This window comes from Sciurus carolinensis, chromosome 10 (assembly GCF_902686445.1).
Source record: "Sciurus carolinensis chromosome 10, mSciCar1.2, whole genome shotgun sequence".
Classification (NCBI taxonomy): domain Eukaryota; kingdom Metazoa; phylum Chordata; class Mammalia; order Rodentia; family Sciuridae; genus Sciurus; species Sciurus carolinensis.
In genome coordinates this window covers 46,636,600-46,662,677 of record NC_062222.1, presented here as the reverse complement: position 1 = coordinate 46,662,677, position 26,078 = coordinate 46,636,600, and the positions used below count along the sequence as shown (strand labels likewise).

The following is a 26,078-nucleotide window of genomic DNA, read 5'->3' as shown; positions in this document are numbered from 1 at the left end:
CGTGCCACCTAGAATTTAGTTTAGTTTAGTATAAAGAAGTGCTCAGTCATTTTTGATGAACAAATGAATTATGCAGAATCTGAAAATCAGTGTTTTATTTTAATTTGGCAAAGTTTTTCAGACCCTACTGTTTCTATATGAATACTTTTTTTTTTTAATTGGTTCTTTTTAGTTACACATGAGAGTTGAAGCCATTTTGACATAATTATAGAAGCATGGAATATATCTTGTTCTAATTCAGTCCTCAGTTCTTTTCTTCCCCTTTTCTCCTCCCACTCCCTCTTCCCTTCTCTGTATTTGCCATTTTCCCATGATTTTTAAAAAATTTCTTGTGGATGTACTTGATGGTGAGGTTACTGTGGTATATTCATATATATACATAGGAAAATTAAGTTTTCAGTAATGTTTCCTATAATTTTTTTTTGTGAAACTGATTTTTTTCCAAGTTTTTGCTTTAAAGATGATGGGCAGAATCATGTGATATGAAGATTAAATCCTTGATTGCCCCCATAGATTCATTTTGTGTGTGTGTGGAGGAAGTTTTTAAATTAAATGAAATTTTTAGTTTCTGCTAGAGTTTAATATTGCTAAAAGACGTGAGAAGTGATATTCAAATATGGTTTTGATGCCCCAAACTTCAGAAACTAGCTTGGAATTAAAATACATTTTTGAACAGAGATCATTGCTTCCATTAAAAATAAACATGCTGGGATAAACCTTATGCTCACTGAGATGATATGGAAGAATCTTAGGACACGCTTTCCCTGGAATCACTGTCCTGACACATCACGGTGGATTGAAGAGCTTTACCCTCCAAAAAATCTGTGGCCAAGATTTGGTATACTTTGTATTTTAAACTTTGTTTTTAGAGGTAACAAGTATGTGGCAACATTGATAAATCTATTCTAAATCAATTTTATGCCACATGCTTCTGTCTTGAAAACTAAATTTTGCAAAACAATGTTATACATGATGGTAAAAAGCAAATGCAAAAACATATTATAATGCACATGTAAATAAGCTACAGAATTTTCTAGCTTTTGCTAAGACATTGAATTATTATTTTACTATTATTAATAGTGCTGGGATGGAACTCAGGGCATTGCACGTGTTAGGCAAGCACTGTACCACTGAGCTATACCCTCAACCCAACACTGAATTCTTTTCAACATTAATGGTGTTAAATTGTTTTGACAATTGAATCGATAGGAAAGGTACTTACTGTGTGTTTCCTTGCAAATTTAGATGTGGGCAACTATTGAAATTGTCCTGGGAAGTTTGATTTTCATTCTCTATAGAATGTGTAGCTTTGCTGGAACCATATTCAAAGCCTGGGTCGATTGATCCCCTGCAAGATACACTTGAAGGTTAAGTAACTATAGATCTCAGCTAATCCTGTGTAATCTGCTGTTACTAGATGACTGCTCGCATTACTGGAACACCAGTTTCTGAATGCTTAGGATTTGGTTTTTACCTTCTGTTCAAATTACCTATGGAAGAAGCCATGCTTCTCTTGGCAAATCTGTGCATTGCACTCAGCTTTTTGGAAGGAGTGAGCTGTTCGTGTCCTTCTCAGTGCATCTGTGATATTCATGGCAGAAATGACGACTCAGGTTCAAGGTATGCTCCTCTCCTTGCTACTCAAAGTTCTAATTATGCCAGGAGAAACATCCAAACAAGTCAGTTTTATTTTGAAAGTAAATTGTTTGATTTTCAGAAATCAGAGAAGGTTTAATTTATATACACTTTAGTTTAATTGTGTTAATACTCAGCACCCACTGATTTCTTATTTCCACTTTGAGCAGCCTAACTCTCTAAAACCTCACAAATGATTTGGAATTCCCAGACACACTGCGTTACAAAAATATTCGTTACACTCATATTCATAAAATGTTCCTTTTGGGAAGTTGAGACATTTAAGTGTGTACAGAGAGCTCAGGTCTTGATTCTAGAAAGTCTAAGAGGGCTAGACTGGGAGGGGTCATGGCTGCCATTTCTGAGGATTCTTTATGCCAACAACTGCATAAAAGAAATGATAATCACAAATGTGAAGTCAGAGAGGTTCAGAATTAGAAATTTTCATTTTAATTAATGGAATTTACGAAGTAATGACATTTGAGAAATACTGTCTGTTGCAGATAGTATAGACTTCATGAAGTTATTTAATCTCTAGGTTGCTTTAATATCTACCTGTATAGTAAGAAGAGAAGTTTATGGATAAGGAGCCCTTTCAGATATAAGTTAAATGCAAAACGGAACTTTTATTAGCTAAATGAAGTAGATTTTTTTTGAAATGGTATTTAATAATAAAATCAGATAAGTTGTGATTTGATTGGTTGGAGTAAACAGTGAACCTCTTAAAGTAATCTGTTAGAAAAACAGCACCACTTTAACCAAAGAATAATAATAATTAAAATATATTTGTGAGGACTGGGGAGATAGCTCAGTTGGTAAAGTGCTTGCCTTGCAAGCACAAGGCCCTGGGTTCAATCCCCAGCACTGCAAAAAAATAAAATAAAATAAAATAAAAAAATATATATATATTTGTGAGTAGTTTGCGTGATTAATGTATTAGCCTTACTTAACTAATTTGTGGTATATTTTTGGGATATTCACTTAGTGGTTAAAGACAATGAACTGAACACAAGTTGAAGACCTATTTGCCCAGGGATATGCAGTAGTTAATGATCAGGCCAGAGTACTGTCTAGAAAACTTTCACAGGAATATTTCCTTCCCCAAGGTGGCCCCATTACTAATGACTTTGACCAAAAGCACAGAATGTAATGCTTGGCAAGATCTTTACAAGTAATGTAGTTCAATCCCTGTCATTTTGTTATTTTATTTGTTCTTTTTCTATATACATGACCACAGAGTGTATTTTGACATTTTGTATATATATGGAGTCTAACTTATTCTAATTAGGATGCCCTGTCATTGTATAAGTGAAGAAATTAAACTGATAGAGATGAAACAACCTGTCCTAGGTCACAGGGTTATGTTGATATAGTGACAGGTTGATTAAGATGCTAAGTCTTGTAGTTTCCTGTCTTGACTTTTTTCTATTAGGGCATGCTGAAATACTTATTGGGTAGGATTGCTATTATCATGGAATAAAACAGCACTGGAATTTGTGATAAATTAAACTAGAGATGAGTAAGAGGCATCCCCAGAGAATTCCAATGATTTAATGTGATGTGTTTTACTGAATGGTCATTTAATTGTTGACTTACTAAATATAAAGCATATCAAAATTTAGATGACATTTTGCAAAGCTATTTATTTTTCACTTTCAGCTATTCAGATGAGTATATGAGAGAAGAAAAATGGCCTTTTTTTTTTTTTTTTTTTCCAGGCTTAAATGAATCTAGGTTCTTAAAATCCTCATACTTTAAACTCACACAGGCTTGTTTTTCTATGCCTGTTTTACTTGTGCCAGTAAACAAGACCACAATGTGACTTCCTCAAGGTCACTTAGGTTAGAGAGTGCCAAAAGGAATGAATTCAGTTTCTGGTTTCTTCCTTAGGTAGACAGCCACTCACAGGTTATGTTCTTAAAACATAGCTCAATGTTAAACATTTAGTGTGAACACTTGCTCCCTCTATAAAGTAATCCTTTCAAGAAGGGTCAATTTATTTTTTTAACAGGGTTTTTTTTTTTTTTTTTTAACATGGAGTATTTCCTAAAGACGTGCACTTTGAGTTGGTCAGAGTGGGTATGAAAGGTGACACTCTAACCCACTAGCTGGGTGACCTTGGGAAGTCAACTACTATTGGTGGGCCTCAGTTATTTTAGATGTAAAACTGGATTGTTAGTAGCAGAAAACACCTACTGAGGGAGCTCAAAGAACAAGGAAGAAAGTGTGAGCTGAGTGGGGCTCTGTGCCTCAAGGCTGGAGATGCTGCTGACAGGTAGTAGAGACTGTGGTTAAGAGCACAGACTTCACAGGCACGGTGGTGCACACCTGTTATCCCAGCAACTCAGGAGGTTGAGGCAGGAGGATAGCAATTTTAAGACCAGTCTCAGCAACTAAGTGAGACCCTATCAAGAAAAGAACAGAAAAGAAATACCTACTGAGTGTTTATTATATGCTAGGAAGATGTAGAATTTTATTTTATCTTTTATTTATTTATTTATTTATTTATTTATTTATTTTTGCAGTGCTGGGGCTGAAACCCAAGGCTTTGTAAATGCTAGGCAAGTGCTCTACCACTGAACTATACCCTTAGCCCCTTTACATCTCTTTAAATTAATCATTGTAACTGTGCCATATAGGAAATGAGACTGTGGGTTCGGTGAAGTGATTTCCTTGGCCACAGAGGAGATGGTAGAGCTCAGAACTGACCAAGATTAGCCCAGAGCTGGTGCTTTTACCTATTACCCAATATCTACGTCATAAGGTGGTTGTGATGATTAAATAGAGCTGCAAGGCCTGGCATGGACATAACTCCATTAAAAATTAGGTCAGACCACATGAAATTGCTGATATTTGATGATTTTTTTTTACTACAAAAATAACCATTTCATAGGGTGTAACATAATAGTTGCTGCTGTCATAATGATGAAGAGGAAGAACGGGTTATTATTATTATAATATAATATTATAACATAATATTATTATTATTATAATAACGGGTTATTATTAATGAACGGGTTAGCCAGAAGGTGCATGTATTTTGTGGAAACCAAGAAGGGAATGAAAAATCAATATGTTTGAAGTAGGGATTATTTTCTCAAATGGGTCTTGAAAAGTGGTCTCTTTGTGTTACTCTTTTTTTTTTAAGTTAATAGCAAATATTTAATATTTATGATTAAGCACCAATTATCATAGCATCAATATTCATAAAGTCAAAATACAGGGACTCTACAGGAAAAATAGAAAAACAATAGAAATATGATGGAAGATGTAGAAAAAACTGAGACTGAATTTAAGAAAATAATCTGAAAATAAACATTGTTATGGTTTGGATATGAGGTATCCCCCTAAAACTCCTGTGTTGATGCAGAAATATTCAGAGTTGAAATGATTAGATTATGAGAGCTGTAACCCAATCAGTCCCATCCTAGTTTGAGTGGACTGACTGGGTGGTAATTGCAAGCAGGTGGGGTGTGGCTGGAGAAGGTGGGTCACTGGGGCGTTCCCTGGAAGTGGTTCATCTTTCCTTGGGGCCCTTTCCTTTTCTCTCTCTGCTTCCTAGCCAGTCATGAGAAGAGCAGCACTCCTCCACCACATCCTTCCACCATGATGTTCTGTCTCACCTTGGGCCCAGAGCATGGTGTTGGCCCACCACGGACTAAATCTCTGAAAGTGTGAACCAAAATAAACTTTGCCTCCTCTAAGTTGATCTTGTCAGGCATTTTGGTCAGAACTATGAAAAACTGATCATCACAGACATAGATAATATAATTGATACAGTAATATAGAAAACAGATTCAGTTAAGTAAATCTAATTAGTGTAAATCAAATACCACATACTGAAAAGACAAAGTATCTTTTCATCTCTATTATCCATGGAATAATGATAATAAACAACCTCATATTGCCCCAAACCATATCTAAATTACAAAACAGGAACAACATGGACAACATTTTTGATTTAATCTTGCATTGCTCTTTGACACTAGGTTGGTGCTATGTAATGACCTGGATATGAACCAAGTCCCTATGAACTTCCCTGTGGACACCTCAAAGCTTCGCATAGAGAAAACTGTCATCCGCACAATTCCAGCTGAGGCCTTCTACTACCTGGTGGAGCTCCAGTACCTCTGGCTGGCTTACAATTCCGTGACCAGCATTGACCCCAGCAGCTTTTACAACCTAAAGCAGCTGCATGAGTTGCGCTTGGACGGGAATTCTCTGGCCAACTTCCCGTGGGCATCTCTGCTGGACATGCCCAATCTGAGGACCCTGGATTTACACAATAACAGAATCACCAGTGTGCCAAATGAGGCGATCAGGTATCTGAAGAACCTCACCTACTTGGATTTATCAAGCAATAGACTAACCACACTGCCACCAGATTTCCTGGAGAGCTGGTCTCACTTAGCCACAACACCTTCTAGAAGCCCAGATCTTTCACCAAGAAGAATCATTCTTGGTGAGCTCATAAGCCTCTGGGCTTTTCATATATAGATACCTTGGTATGCATTCCTTTTGTGGTCCAGTCTTTTAAAAGCCACTGGATTTGGTTTCTTTGTCTGTATTTGCATTTGTGTGTGTTGTACTGGGGATTGAACCTTAGGGCCTCATACATGCTAAACACTTGTTCTACCACTGAGATACATCCCAGCTCTTAGTTGCACTTTAAAAAAATTGGTTCTTTTTAGTTACACATGACAATAGAATATACTATGGCATAAGTATGCAGAACTTTTCAGAGCATGGAATATAATTTGTTCTAATTCAGTCCCTGGTATTTCCCCTTTCCCTCCTTTCCTCCTATCCCTTTTCCTTCCCTCTACTCTACTGATCTTTCTGCTATTTACTTATTATTAAAATTAATGTCTTGTGGACGTACATGATGGTGAGATTCACTGTGGTATATTCACATATGCTCATAGGAAAGTTAAATCAGTTTCATTCCCATCCTGTTCCACATTTTTAATAGAACAATTCCCTATCAGCTAATCTAGATCTAGCTGTTTCTCCTCTGTAAGGTGTATTAGGGGTGTATGTGCATGTGTGTGTGTATGTGGGTGTGGAGTGGTGGGGAGAATGAGCCTCAAAAACAGAGAAGTCTTCAAGTTGAGAGGCAGAATCCACAACCTGCCCTGACTCTTGTGAGCGCACTGATCTTCATAACCGGTCACAATCAACCTTCTGCTCTGTTCACTTTTCAACCCTTCTCCAGTTCCTCAGGAGTGTGAGAGAGCACGTACTTAAATTAGTTATGGAGAACAGTTTCCAAATTTCCTTAATCAAAAAAGATTGTTTCATTGGAGTGGTGAATGCCTGATTGAAAGGAATGAACAAAGACCATTCTCAGGGCTATTTTTTGGCAGTAAAGTCTTCTATATTTTTGTTTGAGACATAAGTCTGAGGCCTTGATCAAGCAATTTGATTTGCCAAAATTTTGTTATACTTTTCACCCAATAGGTTGTCAATTCCAAGCTTATGTCTTCATAACAGCAGAAGAGGTTGTATTTTTCAGGAGGATGAAAGAACTTTTGGGTCATTGACCAGTGAAATGTCTTGTCAACAAAGATGTGAAATATGTGCCATGCAGCCTTGCTAACCGTTAACACATGCTCCTGTATTTGTTGAAGTAAAAGATACATTTGAAGGTTTTAATATGAAAAGAAAGTACTATGGCACTCCCATTTGATTGATGTGTTTGGTGATTATGAGACTAAAAATAGGTGTAAGAAGAACTAGACAGAAAGAAGAAAATTCACATAAGCTTTTCTTCTGTGATCGTTTCATGCACTGCTCAATACTCTTCTAGTCCTTCAAGCATTTCTGGCTAGAGAATTATTGTAGGATGGGTGAGAGGAAAGAAAAATACTTAGTTTAATTTAATAGATATTTGTAGAGTCCCTATTGTGTACACGGACAAGCACCCTGCTGGGGTATACTGTGGTATTTTCTTATTTTAGCTACTGATTTGATTCTCATGAGTGAGGCTAATAGCTACAAATTATTTTAATTCAAACATTGAGATTCTGTTTTCCTACATAGATTTTAGGTTTCTTAGAGAGCAATTCTTGGTTCTAATAGAACCATCCAGTGGAGATAAATAGTAAAAAATAAAATTCAATTATAAATTGTTATTAACAGTTTTCTAATAGTTACCAATATAACTGTGAAGAAGCAATTTCAGAATGTTAATGTTTTTCTTTTATGAATTAAATCTGAATGAGAACTCAGGTATCACACAGGAAGGGCTTTGAAATTTCAGTGTCCATGGAGAATTACCCACGCAGCTTTATCTAGGGTCCAGATGTTATAAAAGCAGTAATGTGAAACTACTTTTGGTATAACAATAAATTTTAAAAAGCTGCATATATAATTGTTTGTAAAGCATACACAACTATTTACAACCATTAACTATTAAAAATGTGCAAAGAAAAAATGAAAAACACTAATTGGCTTAATGTCCTCATTCATGGAGATGACTTTTTTTTCTAATTTATGATATTTCTGGCAATGACTGTGCATTACTTTTATAATGATAATAAATAATCATGATAATAAATAGCAAGATAGTGCGAAACATGCTGAGCCAAGCTTGCTGTTACAACAGGGAATAGAAGTGCCACCTCTCAAGAGAAGACTAATTGATGTGTATGAAATTACACAAAAAAAAATAATCTTTTTTTACATGGGAAATAGGGATTTCACCCTTACTCCATTTTGCTCACAGGACTGTAATGAGAAAGAAATGAGATATTTTATGTGACAATTCTTTGGAAGATAGAGTGCACCAGCCTCTGAGCTTATTTATGCTTGTAGATCAGCATTTATGCAGCAGAGACTGAGGTTGGAGTGTCTTTTAAAGAGATTTTTTTTAGCTTTTTTGTCATTCCCACAATATTTGAATCTTCCAGTTGCATTGCTGAAATATAGTGGTAAGAACTGGTTCTAGATTTTCTAGAATTCATTGTTTGATGTATCAATTACATCTTTGCAGGTACCCTGTGGAATTTCCAGTGGGATACATTCTGCTTCTATTTTTTATTACCCTGTGCTTATTATTGTTAGTAGATGGAGTTCTATTTGTAATAATAGTAGTAATAGCTAGTCTTGATGGAGTTACTCAGGGCAGGCCTAGTTTTATAAGTAGGTTTTTCTGGCCTTGTTAACACTGTGGGATGTACCATTTCCTCCTTTTGTAGATAAAGACCGGAGGTACATGGTAAGCCACTTGGCCAAGTTCACTCACCACGTGGTGGGAAAGCTGGGGTGTGAACACAGCCTGTCCCAGAGACTACCCCCTTCCCCATTCCTCTGTAATGCAAGATATGTAATAATAATAATTTGGTCCTCTTAAATGCATCATTTAATGGACCTCATTAAATCATGTATTTACTTAATTAAAAAACAAAGCAAATAAAAAACTTCAGGGACATGCTTTTCAGTTACTCTCTTCTATGTGAGTAAAAATACCAACTTAGTAAAATTGTTCTTTAATGGTTCCACAAAACCATAAACTAGTGTCCCACGAGTAAACATTTAAATTAACCATGACACTTGATTTTTGATTTGTAATACAGGTAAATTGCCATGGCCTCTTCCTTAAGATGAAACCAATATTTACATATGCCTATTCTGTAAGGTCTGCTACCGTTTATCTTGAAGGAAAAAGCCCACACTAAGAGAAGGTATAAATACTTTATTGGGTGTTTTTCACTGGTACCCAAAATTGTCTGTAGTAAATATGGGTTCTTCTACTCAAAATAGAATTTGCCTAAAGGGTAGTGGCAGCCTGAATATTCCCACAGAAATTTTTAAGATGGCACTAATTTACTTCAGGCAGCACTTATCCATCTCTGTCCATATGGCCGGTTCTTTGCTAGGATTTTTGCTAGAACTTCAGAAGACAAATCCAAACAGTTAAGCCTCTGCCTTCCTGGGTGCTCTCTACTCATACTCAGCCCTCATAAGAGCTCCAAGAGGTGGGTCTGTAATTATCAACACCCTCTTTTTTACAGCTGGCAAGGACATAGAATCAACTTCTAAATTCACAGTCCCTCTCCAGAGACATTGCTCTTATTTTCTAAACTAATTTTTTTAAATTAAGAGGTTGAAATACACTTTGTATGTAGTGAAATGCAAGATCCAAAGTGTACAATTTGGTGAATTCTGGTAAATGTTTACCCCATGTAACCCACACCCTTATGATCCAGAATATTTTTATCCCTTTAGAAATTTCCCCTGTGCCCCTTCCCTGTCAATCTCCCACACTCCAATTGCTATTTTGATTTCCATCAGCACGGGTTAATTTCGACTGCTCTAGAATGCCATAGAAATGGAATCATACAGCATGTACTCCAGAGCCAGGTTTCTTTTCTCCCAGCAGCAGGTTTCTGAGATTCATCTGCGTTGTTGCACATATCAGTTGTTCCTTACTGCAGAATTGTATTCAGTTGTGTGAATGAATCCATTGTTCAGCCTTCCTCCCTGTTGGACACATGAGCCGTTTCTAGTTTGGAGTTATTATGAATTAGGCTTCTGTTAACATGCTTGTGCAAAGCTTTTTGTGGCATGTTTTCATTTCTCTTGGATAAATTCCTAAGATTGAAATTTCTGGGTTATAGAACAGTTATAGATACAAGCTTTTAAGGAACTGCCGGTTTTCCAAAGTGGTTATATAACTTTGTACAATCCCATTAGTACTTAGGAAAGCCTGGTTGATCCATATTGTCCTGAATACTTCATGTTATCTTTTTCATATTAGTTATTCTAACAACTAATTCCTGAGCAAGTTGCTCAGGAAGCAGTATTGTGTTATGATTTTAGTTTGCATTTCCCTGAAAACTGGTGTTGACCAGGTTTTCATTTACTTATTGATCATTTGAATGTGTATGTGTGTGTTTAGGGTTCTAGGGATTGAACCCAGGAGTGTTTTACCACTGAGCTACAATCCCAGCCCTTTTTTATTTTTAATTTTGTGACAGTTTCTGAGGCTGGCCTTTAACTTGCAATCCTCCTGCCTCAGTCTCCTGAGTTGATGGGATTACAGGTGTGCACCACTGTGCCCAGCTTATTTGTATATATTCTTTTATGAAATACCTGTTCATGTATTTTGCCTAATTTTTTAGAGTTATTTGTCTTTCTTTACTATTGAATAAGTCTTTTCTCAGTTTTAGGAAATATAACTATTTTCTCCAAGTTTGGTTTGTTTATTCATTTTTTTTTCATGAAGAATTTGGTAAGAAAGTTTTAAGTTTTGGTGACAACTGATTTATTAGTTTTATCTTTTACAGTTAGTGCTTTCTGTGTACCATCTAAGAAATATTTGCTTAACTCAAGATCACAGAGATATCTTATTTTCTTTGTAGTTTTAGTTTTTATATTCAGTTTTTAACCTGTACATTTACATAAATAATCAGTTTTTATAACATACTTACAACTATATCTATCTCAAAATAGATTTTGAGGCTAGTGGGAGGTTGGGGTGAAGTTTATTTATTTATTTTTTACAAACAGATATTCAGTTGTTCCAGTACCATCTGCTAAAAAGATTTTCCTTTCCCATTCAGTTGCTAAACACAACTGTGTCCACAAAGTTGATAAGGCATTATCTTCACCTTCAAGGGCTTATATCTGTACAAGAATTTATTTCTGACTTTTCACACACACACACACACACACACACACATGCACACACACACTACATTTAATCCAACTACTCTGATCCAAGAAAATATTATATTACTCTTTTAGAAAGAGAATAAAGCAAAGCTCACTTGCCCTATCCAAGAACAGTTATATAAAATAAATTAATTAATTCAAATTATTGTGATTGTGGCTGGTGTACTACCTTGAAGGAATGCAGTGCAAGTAACAATTTAACCTTAGAGAGTTCCTGTATCTTTGGCCCCAGAAGAAAAAACATTGATGAATGTGTTCAGTTCCCAGGTCACTTTTTATTCAGGCTTTTAAAATTGTAAACATCTTTAGATGTTTTTAAACTGGAATAAATAGTCACATGCATATTATATACTGGAAAATATTAAGAAAAACTTATCCCCAGCTGACATACTTTAAGATGTGACCAGTTGGATTCATTTTTTTAAAGAACTTCATTTCAAAGTTAACATACTTGTTATTTTTATTTTTTGCTGTGCTCAGGAATTGAATGTAGGCCCTCATGTATGCTAGGCAAGTGCTCTACCGTTGAGCTACATCACAAGCCCTGTTAAAGCATTTTCATATTCATTCCAAAGTATGAATGAAGCTATTAATGTTATAGCTCTTGAATCCTCTTCTGTGTAGACATTTATACTACAGGTGCTGTTGCTTTGATATTTTTTATTTGAAGATCATAGCACTCAGAGCTACCACCCATGTTTTTAGGTGACAGAGATGAATTATGGCAAAAGAAGAATTAGATTAGGAGGCTAAAAGAATCTGGGAATTATTCAGGACTTTAATCCATTTATAAAGTCAAAGTCGTAATCTCTTTGTTCTTCAGTTTCCTCTGGCATAAAATTGAAAGAATAACACTGGCTCCCTGAGTTGCTACAAAACCACACGGTGGCATAAAACATAGCAAGGTAGTGTGGCAGGTGCTTTAAAATCAAGATACTTAAGTTCAAATCCTGGTTGTCCATTGTGTGACCTTGGACAGATCACTTAACCTTCCTGAACCCTGGTTTTCTCATCTTTACAATGAGGATGATAATATTACTAACCTCATGCTATTGGAAGGACTGAGTTAGACCCTTCTTTAGATGTTTAGTGCTGTTGTGAGATAATTTTCCATGTCTCTCTAGACGGTTGTGAGTAGAGGTAGGCACTAACGCTGCCTTTTATTCTGCACTATTTTTACAAGGATTTTTGTTAGAGAACATCTTTGGAAAATAGAGCTGTCTCCCACCAGAGCAAAGGGTGAGCAGGCTTACTACCCAGTGTGATAAAGATAATGGCTTCCTCCAGTACTGTAATGATCTATGAACTCTGGCTGAGAGCCTTTGTCTTCTGTGAGAGGCTTCCCACAATGTGATTCTCTTGTGCTAATCCAGGAAAGTCTTAGACAAACTGGTATGGGTTTGGGTGCCCTAAAGCTGAGTAATCTCCCAGAGCCTTTACAGTTCTTGTCAAGCGCCATATTTTCCATATTTCCATATTTCCATATTTTTGACTTCTTGTTAGTATTATCAAAGAAAAAAATTCTATCTTAATAAGTCCAGGTGTCTTGAAAGTATAAGGCATTCTACATATATTATTATTTGAATGGATAAATTTGATGTGTTCATTGGCAGATTTCTAAACTATCTTTTTTGGGGCAGTGGCGGGTGGGACGAGGGATTGAACTGAGGGGCACTTGACCACTGAGCCACATCCCCAGCCCTATTTTGTATTTGATTTAGAGACAGGGTCTCACTGAGTTGCTTAGCACCTTGCTTTTGCTGAGGCTAGTTTTGAACTTGGGATCCTCCTCCCTCAGCCTCCCAAGCCGCTGGGATTACAGGCATGCGCCACCATACCCAACCTTTAGAAACTAATCCTAAAGTCAAATAATGAAATAGCTATGATGAGCATAGATTTTATATATTGAAGATTGATAAAAATTTATAAATATAAAATTTAATTCACCTTTTATTTTTGTACTTCTGAATTTTTACTATATTAAGGAGGGTGTATACATGTTTTATTCTGAAATCTTGATGTTTTTCTTTTTAAATATTTTTATTAGTTGTTGATGAACCTTTATTTATTTATTTGTATGTGGGGCTGAGAATTGAACTCAGCGCCTCACACATGCAAGACAAGTGCTCTACCACTAAGCCACAATCCCAGCCCTTTGATTTGTTTTTATCTAACTTAAAATATTTCTTTTCCTCCTCTTAGGTGTAAGGATAACATATCTTTGCTTTAAGGCACTTGCCATTTTGTACCCTGTGCTCTTCTTGTCACTAGTGTTATCTCTTCTGAATCAGTGCATACCTACATGACTGGATCTTTGCTTTGAGAGCTAGTCAGTTGTGAGAGGGGAGCCATATATCATTTCATTGATTTCTTACTAATTACATCATAATTCTGATAATACCAATTGATGGAAAACTCAACTCAAACTCATTGTAACCTTTTGAAACTTTTGTAGAGGTTCCTGGCACTTTATATACCAACTGACCTGATTAATTTATTTGAATCAGATTGAAAAAAATTCCAAATCAAATTGTTTATAATAATACTTTAAAAACATACATAAAGTAAAACTGGTAAATATAAAAAAATATATAAGGTAAAGGAAAACTATGGAAAGGATTTCAGCCTTTCAAAGAGTTAAAACAATAGCCTTTCTCCCTCACACTCAACTGGTTTCATGTTGTATGGAAATCATATTTAAACTGTATATCAATGTAGAAGAGACATAGAAAAGTCACGAATTTGAAAGATTTTACTTTAAAAAAGAGGCATTATTAGCTGGGAACACATGCCTATAATCCAGTGACATGAGAGGCTGAAGCAGGTTGAAGTTCATGTTCAAGGCCAGCCTGGGAAACTTAGTGAGACCCTTTAAGAAAGAGGGACTGGGGATAGAGTTTGGTGGTAAAGTGCCCCTAGGTTCAATCTCCAGTACTACAAAGAAAGAAAAATAAAACAGGCATTATTACAAAAGTCTAGATCCACTGATTACCTTTAACACATCAATCAATAGATTAATAATGTTGCAAATTAGGCATTCCAACACATTCTTCTGCTCTTCACTCAGTGATAATGGATTTCAGTGTTCATTTGCTATTCCACCTTTGGTTTCTTCTAATGTCCATTGTTTTTATTTTGTAGACTGATGGAACATTATGGCTGGAGAGAGCTCTTAAGTTTATCTGGTCAACTCTGTCATTTTACAGATGAGAGACCACTCTCTCATCTGTAAATGAGATGAGGTTCAGAAAGCACAGCACCAAGGTTACTGGGTTCTATGATGATGTTTTTTTCCTATTTTACTTCTCTTTCCTACTGTATTTAAATATGACCTTAGTATATTGGGTCAACTAATATTTACAGTAATAAATGAATGTCTAATGTGTTGTTTAGAGGTGAAAATTTTTTCTTTTTTTCCTTTTTCTTTTTAATTAGAGCATTATAATTATGCATAGTAGTTGGGTTCATTTTGTCAAAAACATACACGCATGGAATTTGATTTAAATCTCCATTCTGCCCTATCATTCCCACTATTCTCTCTTCTCTATTCTACTAATCTTCCTTTCATTCATTTATTTACTTATTTTTGATTGGTACTTTGTACATATACATAAAGGTGAAATTCCCTGTGGTGCAGTCATACATGCATATAACATGATTTTGTTAAATTCATTCATATTTTCTTCCCTTTCCTGTTCCTCCTTCCCTCTCCATCTCCTCCTACTCCACCGATCTTCCCTATATCCCTGTATCTTTGTGATATCTGAACTCCTTGTCCTTCTTTCCCTTATTTTGCTTTAACTTCCACATTTGAAAGAAAACATTCAACCCTTATTTTCTGAGTCTGGCTTATTTCACTTAGCATGATGTTCTTCATATCCATCCATTTACCAGCAAATGCCATAATTCTATTCTTCTTTATGGCTGAGTAGAACTCCATTGTGTATACAGATCACATTTTCTTAATCCATTCATCTATTGAAAGGTATCTGGGTTGATTCCATAATTTGGCTATTGTAAATTGTGCTGTTATGAACATTGAGGGGGTTGTATTGCTGTAGTATGCTGATTTTAGTTCTTTTGGATAAATACCAGTGAGTGGGATAGCTGCGTCATATGGTGGTTCCATTCCTAGTTTTTTGAGGACTCTCTGTACTGCTTTCCATAGTGGTTGTATTACTCTGCAATCCACAAAATAATGTATGAGTATACCTTTTCCCCCACATCCTCACCAAGATTTATTATCATTTGTATTCTTCTTTTTTTTTTTTTTTTTTGTACCAGGGATTGAACCCCATGAACCCCATGGCACTTAACCACTGAACCACATCCCTGGCCCATTTTTAAATTAAAAAAAATTTTATTTTGAGGCAGTTTCTCCCTAAGTTGTTTATGGCCTCACTACATTGCTGAGACTGGCTTTGAACTTGCAATCCTCCTGCCTCAGCCTCCTGAGTTGCTGGGATCATAGGCATGCACCACAGCACCCAAAAATTACTTGTATTCTTGATAATTCCATTCTGACTGGAATGAGATAAAACCTTAGTGTAGTTTTTTAAAATTTGCATTTCCCTGATTGCTAGACATATTTAACATTTTTTTTCGTATATTTATTGACCATTTTTTTTCTTCTATCAAGAAATTTCTGTTTAGTTCTTTTGCCCATTTATTGGTTGGGCTATTTGGTTTTTTTTTTTTTGGGGGGGGGGTTAAGTTTTTTGAGTTTTTTAAAAAATATATATTTTGGATATTTATCCCCTGCCAGAGGAGCAGTTGGCAAAGATTTCTCCCACTCTGCAGGTCTCTCTTCATGTTCCTAATCAATTCTTTGCTGTGCAAAATTTTTTTTAACATTTAATGGCATCCCACTTACTGATTCTTGGTTTTATTTCTTGAGCTTTAGGGGTCTTGTTGAGAAAGTTGATTCCTTCACCTATTTGATGGAGTGTTGGCCCTATATTTTTTTCTAGTAGTTGCAAGATTTGTGGTCTAATTCCTAAGTTTTTGATCAGTTTTGATTTGACTTTTGTGCAGGGTGAGAGATAGGGATCTAATTTCATTCTTACACACTGATATCCAGTTTTCCCAGCACCATTTGTTAAAAAGGCTGTCTTTTCTCCAACATATGTTTTTTTTTTATTTTTTTAAATTTTTTTATTTTGTGATTGTTGCTTTTATTCATTCAGGATAATTTTCTTTATATTCATGCAGGTCATTGCATGTATCTGTTTTCATTCCTCCTTATTGCTGAGTAGTTTTCCATGTTATGAATGTAGTTTGGGTGTACATTTGAGTTGATTCCAGTTTTTGGCTCTTACAAATAAAACAGCTAGAAAAGATTGAATATAAGGGTATTTTTGAGAGGTTTGATTATTGATTTTTTCATTGCTCTGCATAAATTCTCAGAGATATATTCGATACATCAAATAAAATTTTTGTTTTTAAAAAACTACCAAACTGTTTTCCACAGTGGCTATACTATTTTAAATTCTTTTTTATATTTATTTTTTATTAAAAATTTTTTTCATACATGTATATAGCATAATAATGTCTATCTCATTCTACCATCTTCCCATTCCCAGTTCCCCACCCCTCCCCTCACATCCCTCTGCATAATCTAAAGCTCCTTCATTTTTCCCTATCCACCCCCTGCTATGGGTCAGCATCTACTTATCAGAGAAAGCATTTGACCTTTAGGTTTTTGGTATTGACTTATTTCACTTAGCGTGATATTCTCCAGTTCCATTCATTTACCTGCAAATGCCATAATTTCATTCTTCCTTAAGGCTGAGTAATATTCCATTGTGTATATATGCCACTTTTTCTTTATTCATTCATCTGTTGAAGGGCAGCTAGGTTGGTTCCATAGCTTACCTATTGTGAATTGAGCTGCTATAAACATTGATGTGGCTGCTTTACTGTAGTATACTGATTTTACGTCCTTCAGGTATAAACTGAGGAGTGGGATAGCTGGGTCAAATGGTGGTTCCATTTGAAGTTTTCTGAGGAATCTCTATACTGCTTTCCAAAGTGATTGCACCAATCTGCAGTCCCACCAACAATATATGAGCGTACCTTTATCCCCACATCCTCGCCAACACTTATTATTGTTTGTGTTCTTGATAATTACCATTCTGACTGGAGTGAGATGAAATCTTAGTTTTGATTTGCATTTCTCTAATTGCAAGAGATGATGAACATTTTTCAACATATGTTTTTGAGATACCTTTGTAAAGTATCAGATGGCTGTAAGTAAGTAGGTTTGACTACTTACTTTTCATTGTTCTTCACATCTATTTTAATGTCAATACTCTTACGTGGAGATGTCAGATGGGTTCTTTGTCTCTTGAATTCAAAGAATGAAATCCATAGACAAGCAGAAGATAGAATAATAAGATTTATGTAAAGCAGTAAAAGGTTCCTGCAATAGGAGAGGAATCCCAAGAAAGGGTATCACTGGCTGCTCTTTGCCTGGGGGCTTCTAGCCCAGCATAGGTGATTGGTAGGGACCATGTTAATGAGGGATGTTAGGTTGGGCCAGTCAAGCTCTTCAAGATCTGAGTTTAATAAGCCAACCAGAAGTGCATAAGTTCAATCCCTCACTTACATAATTAAGAGGATGGGTCCAACCTTGTGGTTGGGCACGTCTGTTGAAAAAAGGATGCACTTAAGGTAAGGATAGATTCTGTGGTTGGCCATTGCTAGGGCTAGAAGTATGGGTAGATAAAGAAGAGACATTGTGGTTGAAGCTGTAAGAAACAGTAACAGATGTTCTAGCTAAGAAGGAGGAGCCATGGTGGTTAAAGGTGTCAGGGGCAGTAACAAGATATTCTCTAGGTCCAATGTCTCCTTCCAGGATGGCATGGTCTCCTTCCCTCTTTCCCTTCTCTGAGGCCCTTATCCTATCTGCCTATGTGTGGTCTAGCTTCCTGCCTCCATACCATGCTGTTTTTGTAATTACTGCTCGGTAGTGTAATTTAAGATCACATATTGTGATGCCTCCTACATCACTCTTCTTGCTCAGAATTGCTTTGGCTATTTTGGTTCTCTTATTCTTCTAAATGAATTTAAATTTTTTTTTTTTTTTTAGTTCTGTGAAGAATGTCATTGGTATTTTGATGAAGATTGTTTTGAATCTATATATTGTTTTTGGTAGTATGACCATTTTGACAATATTAATTCTGCATATCCAAGAACATGGGAGGTTTTTCCATCTTCTAAGTTCTTTTTCAATTTTTTTCTCAGTGTTTTATAATGTGAAGTGGGTTTTTGAATATCTGTTAACTGACTTCATTATTCTAGTGCTTCAGTATCTGTCAGGTCACATCACCACCATGACTGAGGTATTCAATTTATTTTTAATAGAGGTGTGAGTTGCATAAGTTGGGTCTCTTTGTTATCAGCCAGAAAATGTGGACTAGATGTAAGGAATATGTTTTCCTCTGTGTGAAATTTGCTGCTTATCTAAAGCTTGAAACTTTATATTAACACAAAGCTTTAAGTATTGTTTAGCAAAATTGGTTAAAGTTTACAGAGATTTTTATCATGAATCAACTATTGTTTGACATAACCTATGTGAATTATTTAATTAAAATTTCATGCATCTCTAAGAAAGAATTACTACATATATATATATATATATATATATATATATATATATGTTACAGATGAGAATGAGAGAGGTTTTTAAATACCTTCCACTATTGTGGAACTTCCTACAATTGTGATTTCAGTCTAGATATTAGGTTTCAGAACCACACTGAGTCATTCAATATAAAAATAAACTAGAAAGTCTGCATGTGGCATGAAATTGGGTGAAAGAGCAACACTTAAGAGAACAGAATTCAAATTAATATTAATTAGAGAACTAGTCACAGATTCACAGGACTCAATGTAAGAAGGAAAAGTTCAAGGTTATACACTCATAGGAGAAAAGCAAACTTTTAAAACAAAAGTTTGAAAAAAGTAAACTTTTACCAATCCTGGTGGAAAAATAATCTAGTCATGAACTGCTATTATAGTACAAAAAGGCATAAGATGAAATAGAGACTGTACAAATTAGCAGTTAAATTTCCACCATGATTAGAATTTTTTTAAATTATAGTTTGTTTTGCCTTCTTGTTTATGTTCCACTCCATCAGTAAAAAGTCATAACCACTAATCTCTGCAATGCAGCCTTTTCTGTTTTGGGCTTTCTGTGAGGGTCTTCCAGGATATCACCCTTGAGACCCTCAGAGAGACACTGGTCTGCCATAATGCTCTGAAACACATCTTAGATCCTTCTGAGATTTCAGTAAATAATTTTGTACTTTGACCCTGGATTTGGTTTTTGCTCTGAAGTCGTCTCTTAACTTGAGGACTTTGGAGAGGCTGGATGGAGAACAGTTTTCGTTCCTGCACATTAACAGTTGTTCAGCTGTTGTTTTTCCTTGACATTTTACCAGCAAGAAGCTACCAGGCAGCAGTTTCAGCACTTTTTGTGGACACATCCTTTGGTACACCACTCATCTCATGAACGTGTCCTCTGCTTTCCATGCTTACCACAGTGCTGAAAGTGTTGCTGAACGTTCTGCCACTCCAAAGCAAGGATCCACTTTCCTCTAGTTTCCAGTAACTTTTTCCTCACTTCCTTTAAGCTCTCACTGGCAAGCTGTGGAAAGCCAAAAGAATTCTGCTAATAGTTATGAAGGCTGAAGCAGATCCTGAAGGTGTTTGCAACTGGAAATTCTGTCAAGCTTGTGGCCTGGTAAAACTGCTTTCCAATACTCCTATGGAAGCTTCATCAGACTTATTCACCATGCCAACATGTTGGCTAATATGTACGACAAATTAGGTTCTGTCTTAAGTTCTACTTCCAAGGCAATAGCATCAGGTGCCCGAGTTTTATTGAATGCAACAGTTGTTTCTATGACCATTGAAGTCTTTGAAGTGCAGCTGCATTTTAGGACGATACTTCTCCAAATACAAAAGTTGCTTGCTGTTAAAAGCTCCATGCCGCTTTTGTCTTATGAATTGTACTGCATCTTCGTATTTCATTCCGCCTTCAATCAATGCCAGGGCAACAAGCACTGGAGCTCTCCCAAGGCCTGCAACACAATGAACAGCAATACAACAACCAGGTTCTTCATGAAACTTAATTTTTACAAGACTTAACCAGTCATCGACAATTTGGTTGGACGGTGGTGCACCATCATCAAAAGGCCAATCAAGAACATGGATGCCTTCCTTTTCCACAAGAGTAGTGTCATAGGTTGCCTCACATACTCTTACTATTGTGGTAACACCATATTCTTAAGTTCCTCTATAAATTTGTTTAAGGTTGCATTGGTTGGATTGTGTGTTTATTACACACAATTTCTTATCGAAATCTCATGTTCTTATATGTGACTTCCACAGGACCAGGGCGGTTCATTCGAGCCATGTTAATTTAGTTAAAAAACACTCAATAGGGTTAAGAAAGGATTTAAAAAACTGAATACAGAAATGATGCAAAGTAACTGAAGTCTACTTCAATACACTCCACTTGATATTCTCAGTGCTTTGAGTATGAAGTTGGGAGTAATGGGAAATGAAATGAACCTCCTAACAAGAAGCAGCAATTCTTCAATCCAGTAATACTGAGGCAACAGAAAGGAAGTGCACTGAGGTTTACCCCATCCTGGTCAGAACTCTTGTAAAATGCTCCGTGGATTTTCAATTCAATACTTCTGTGTCCTGGTTAACCACTCTTATGGGGGCTTCTTGGTGGAGTAGTAATGATTTCTACAGTTCACTAGTCTGCATAGAGGTCGTGCTGTGCCTGGCAGTAATCTCCACTGCCCTTCAGAAACTCCATAAATGTGTAACCAAGAACACCACAAAACTGAGGAATATGTTTACTCATTGAAGATTGTGGCCTAATCATACAGCCGGTCCCCAGGCGGCGGCGATACAGGCGGCGGCGGTGGCGGCGGCTGCAGAGCAGGGGGTGGTCGTCGCGGGGCGGCAGCCGCGGCTATGCAGGCGGCGGCGGGGGCACCAGACCCGGTGTTTGCAACTGGAAACGGTCAGCGAGCTGCACTCCTTGCAGGTGATTCTTGGAGAGAGATTTAAGCAAACACCTCATGGTCTCCCCGTATGACGTTCATACCATGTCACGGGTTTGCCTTTACCAGCCTTTCCAGTCTCATCTCCTACCACTGGCTGCACCTCACACTAAGGTTTTGCTACACAAAGCTTGCATTACCTCAACATGTCTTCAAATCACTTCAAACCACGACATATTCCAGGCTGAAACAGGGGACTCTCAGCAACCTATGATATGATGCTATAAGTGCTTCCACAGTACCCTAGGAATATCTCTATCATTGTATTAGTAGCATTCTCTGATACTTGGATTCAAATCTTGACTCTAACACCAATTAGCTATGTGATCTTGGTCAAGGTTTGTGGCCTGCATCTTCCTTCACTTCATCACCGCTCACGTAGGATGATCTCAACCACCATGTTATGGATGCTTTGTGACTCAGCTTCTTCATCTTTAAAATACTATCTTGGTCAGGATTATTGGGATTAAATGAGATGATGCAGGTAAGTATTTAGAGCAGAACCTAGCACAGAGTACAAGCTCAGTAAATATTAGCTGTTTATTAATGGTCTGAACTAATGGACAAGATGTGCTCTTTGAGGTTGCTGGATTGTAGGGCAAAACTGACATACAGTTGACTGTATTTGGTCTCTCAAAGCACTTCTGTTATTAGAGATATGTAGACACCTCCTTTCTCTAGAGGCTGTGATATAATCTGAATTTGTCGGAATTACCTTTATTCTCCTTTCTCTCCTTGTGTTTTAGGTCTGCAGGACAACCCTTGGTTCTGTGATTGTCACATTTCCAAAATGATTGAGTTGTCAAAGGTGGCTGACCCAACCTTTGTGCTTCTCGATCCACTGATGGTGTGTTTTGAACCTGAGCACCTCACAGGGATTTTGTTTCAGAAGGCTGAGCTGGAGCAGTGTCTGAAGCCATCAGTGATGACTTCGGCCACCAAAATCATGTCAGCTCTGGGAAGTAATGTTCTGCTGCGGTGTGATGCCACTGGCTACCCCACCCCACAGCTCTCGTGGACCAGATCTGACAGCTCACCAGTTAATTATACAGGTATTTTCTTCATTTAGCCCTATGAAACAAGGAGTTTGCAAAAGTCTGAATTTAATCTCATGTTTCTGTGTGATTTTTAATTGGCTGATGAATTCTAAAAACACATACCAGGATTGTTGGATGCAAGAGATTTGAAAGGTACATTTTATTGATTAATATATTTCTCAGATTATCTAGATAAAGTTAGACAATCTAATCTTTTTTTCTTAGATAGAAATTAACACAATTCAGTGAATGGGCATGAGGACCTATCATCTATAATATAGATAGCTCTATCACCTATAATATAGCTCACATAAAAATGTAAAACAATCAAAACATTTTTTAAAACAAGTATATCATTTTGCATGATTATTTAAATAATAAATTATGTGGAAACCTTAATATGAGGCAATGCATAAATTTTAGAAATGCCGATTACATAGACTTTTCAGATCCATCCAATCCCAAAGTTTAGTGACTTAGTGATATTCTTTTTTTGGGGGGGGAGGGGTGTGTACCATGGATTGAACTCAGGGGCACTCTACCACTGAGCCACATCCCCAACCCTATTTTGTATTTTATTTAGAGACAGGGTCTTATTGAGTTGCTTAGGGCCTCACTAAGTTTGCTGAGACTGACTTTGAACTTGTGATCCTCCTGCATCAGCCTCCTGAACCACAGGGATTACAGGCATACCACTGCACCTGGCTAGTCAATGATATTCTAATGATTAAAGGGATGTATTTTTGAAATTCTTCAAAATAAATTATAATTGAGGTCTTAATAATGAACCCAAAAAAGTTAAGGCATAGTATTCCTCAATTAACTGGTAAGCAACCAACAGTTTAAACTACTGACCTAACTTTTCAGATATTGGCATATTTCATAAAACTTCAAAAATCAAGACAGAATAGAAATATGTTTAGATTTTAATGTTTAGGAAAGCAAAATTCTAATTTTGTAAAAACTATATATTATTCTGCAAGTCAAAGAATCTGTAGCTTACTAGTTTGCCTAAGTTAGAAATACAATGAAGAATTTAGAATACAAATGACAACTCTTCCATGCCAGTAAATGGTAGACTGTAACTTCTGGTTATGTGGATAAATGCATTTTATTACAATGAAAAAACATCTTGAGAAATATTTAAATGAGGTCTTTTGATAAACGTTTTATAGAATCACATTTAAAATGGGAAGGAAGCTTTAAGATCACCGACTTATCCCATTTTTCACAAATGCAGAAACAGAGGTCTAAAGATGCTAACTGACTTGTCTAAAATTCCATATTATTTAGTGAACAAAAGTTTACTAAAATTCGAATTTCCTGATTTCCATCCCCATGCCCTTTTAAAATACCATTCACAATGGAAAGAGAGCTCAGTGGTAGCGTTCTTGCCTTGGCAGCTGAAAGCCTTGGGTTCAATCTCCAGTACCAAAAAAAAAAAAAAAAAAAAAAAAAAAAAAAATTAAATTAGATTTAAAAAAATAAAAAAAATATCATTCTGCATACAGGTCTTGCAGTACCTGGCAGGTCCTAGAGTTCATAAAAACAATCTGCAGAGCCATCACCCATCATCAGAGGCTTGCAAGGTGACATTTACCCCTTGGCTTGTAGGAGGAGGATGGATATAAAACAGGTAGTTGTTTCCTTCTTAGCTGGCATGACTGCTCAAGTTTTTCCTTTTTCTTTTTTTTTTCTTACAGTGTATGTTTGTTTTCTTCCAGTAATTCAGGAGTCTCCAGAGGAAGGAGTCAGATGGTCCATAATAAGCTTGACTGGCATTTCTTACAAGGATGCTGGGGATTACAAATGTAAGGCCAAAAATTTGGCTGGGATGTCAGAAGCTGTGGTTACCGTGACAGTGGTTGGCATTGTCACAACCACCATAGCATCGGACACTTTTGAAAGAAGAACTGGAGATCAACCTGAGGGGGACATGCAGATGGAATTTGGAAGATTGACATCCATACCTTCTTCACTGTCATCTCCCTGGTCTCTCTCTTCCTCCTCTTCCTTTCCTGCCTCTTCCTCTTCTTTCTCTACTTCTACTTTGTCTCCTCCCTCCAGTGCTTCCTCCTCTTTATCTCCCGTCTTCTCCATTGTTTCAACCACACCTCTAAAAACTGGCATTTCAGCAAGTACCACCAGGACCAGCCGGCAGTCGCTCCAGATTCGACCAGATGGAAAAAGAAGAGTAAAAGTGGAGAAGGGGGGGAATAAGCTTCCTCTTGCCAGTGCCAGTAAGAAAGAAGAGCTGGCATTGTTGGATCAAGCAATGCCTCTGGAGACAAATGCTACAATAGAAGACCTCAGGGTGGTCAGCGAGACTAAAGAGAGTGTGACTTTGACCTGGAACACTGTTAACACCACACATAACTCTGGGCTGACGGTGCTATATTCCAAGTATGGTGAGAAGGATCTGCTGCTGTTGAATACAGACCCCGGCAAGAACCAAGTAACCCTAGATGGCTTGGAGCCTGGAAGGCAGTACGTGGCATGTGTCTGTCCAAAAGGAGTGCCTCCCCAGAAAGACCAGTGCATCACCTTTTCTACTGATGGAGTCCAGGAAGGTGATTCACAATGGTCTTTCCTCATTGTGATGACAGGTACTGCCTGTGTTGTCGTCTTGCCCTTAATTTGTTTTTTATTATACAAAGTTTGCAAACTGCAATGTCAGTCAGAATCTTTCTGGGAAGATGATTTTGCAAAAGAGACTTATATCCAATTTGAGACCCTGTCGCCCATGTCTCAAAGTTTAGGGGAGCTCTGGACACGAAGGCACAGAGACGATTCAGAAAAGTTGCTGCTTTGTTCTAGGTCAAGTGTGGAATCTCAGATGACTTCTAAAAGTGACGATTTTAAACCAGAATATTATTATTAAGATTTTGCAGCTCAGGTATGTGTGAGCTACAAAATAAGTATCCAACGGTTTAGTTAACCCTCTATTTGGGACTTTTGGACAGACTTTTATATACTACATAAAAATCCCAAATGGAGTGCTTTCCAGTGTGTTTTTAAAAAATATTATGAGACTTCTAAACTGAAAAGACAAATAATATTGACTTCTGTTGTGTAGAGAATGTTCACAGAAATCATATTTAGGGTGGTGCTTAATAATGATTTTAGGGTAATGTTTTAGTTCTTAAATTCACATGAAAATAGTGATAACAAGTGAATCTACATCTTAAAAAGATTTTTGAGCAATGAAAAATGATTAGTATAACCACCTATGCCTTGATACTTATTCATGTTCAAAGTGCTTTGTGGCATTTGCTGTGGGCATTTGATGTCACGGCCCAGTCAGTGTGTGAGCATGGAATCATAAAGAATTTCATGCTCACTAAGGTTTAAATTCACCTTAATAGAGAGAGAGGGCTCTTTCTGTTGGTATCATTATGCACTGTAATACTGTACAGGTGTGTCCATATTTCATGTGAAAAAAATTTCCCTCTTATCCTTAGAAATATTAGTATCAGCAAAAACAAATGGAAAAGAGGATCATGACCAATAAGCTGTTTCTAAAAAATGTTAACTGTTTCACTTTAACACATCTGTTGATAGTTCGTATAGGTGTTCTAAAATAATGTGCTAAGTTTAAAACAATCTCTTTAATATTTGAACATTTGCTCTTCTTTGCTTTTTG

The 26,078-nt window shown here is 36.6% G+C and overlaps 1 protein-coding gene and 1 pseudogene across 1 annotated transcript; one reads left to right on the top strand and one right to left on the bottom strand.

Annotated features, from left to right (window-relative positions):
- Positions 1–1,504: 1,504 nt before the first annotated feature.
- Lrit3 (leucine rich repeat, Ig-like and transmembrane domains 3) lies at positions 1,505–25,316 on the top strand. Its single transcript, XM_047565993.1, has 4 exons — positions 1,505–1,620; positions 5,625–6,097; positions 22,145–22,450; positions 24,160–25,316. The coding sequence occupies exons 1-4, from the start codon at positions 1,505–1,507 to the stop codon at positions 25,314–25,316; spliced, it is 2,052 nt and encodes a 683-aa protein (XP_047421949.1).
- Positions 20,167–21,221, bottom strand: LOC124994742 (protein tyrosine phosphatase type IVA 1-like; annotated as a pseudogene).
- Positions 25,317–26,078: the final 762 nt, after the last annotated feature.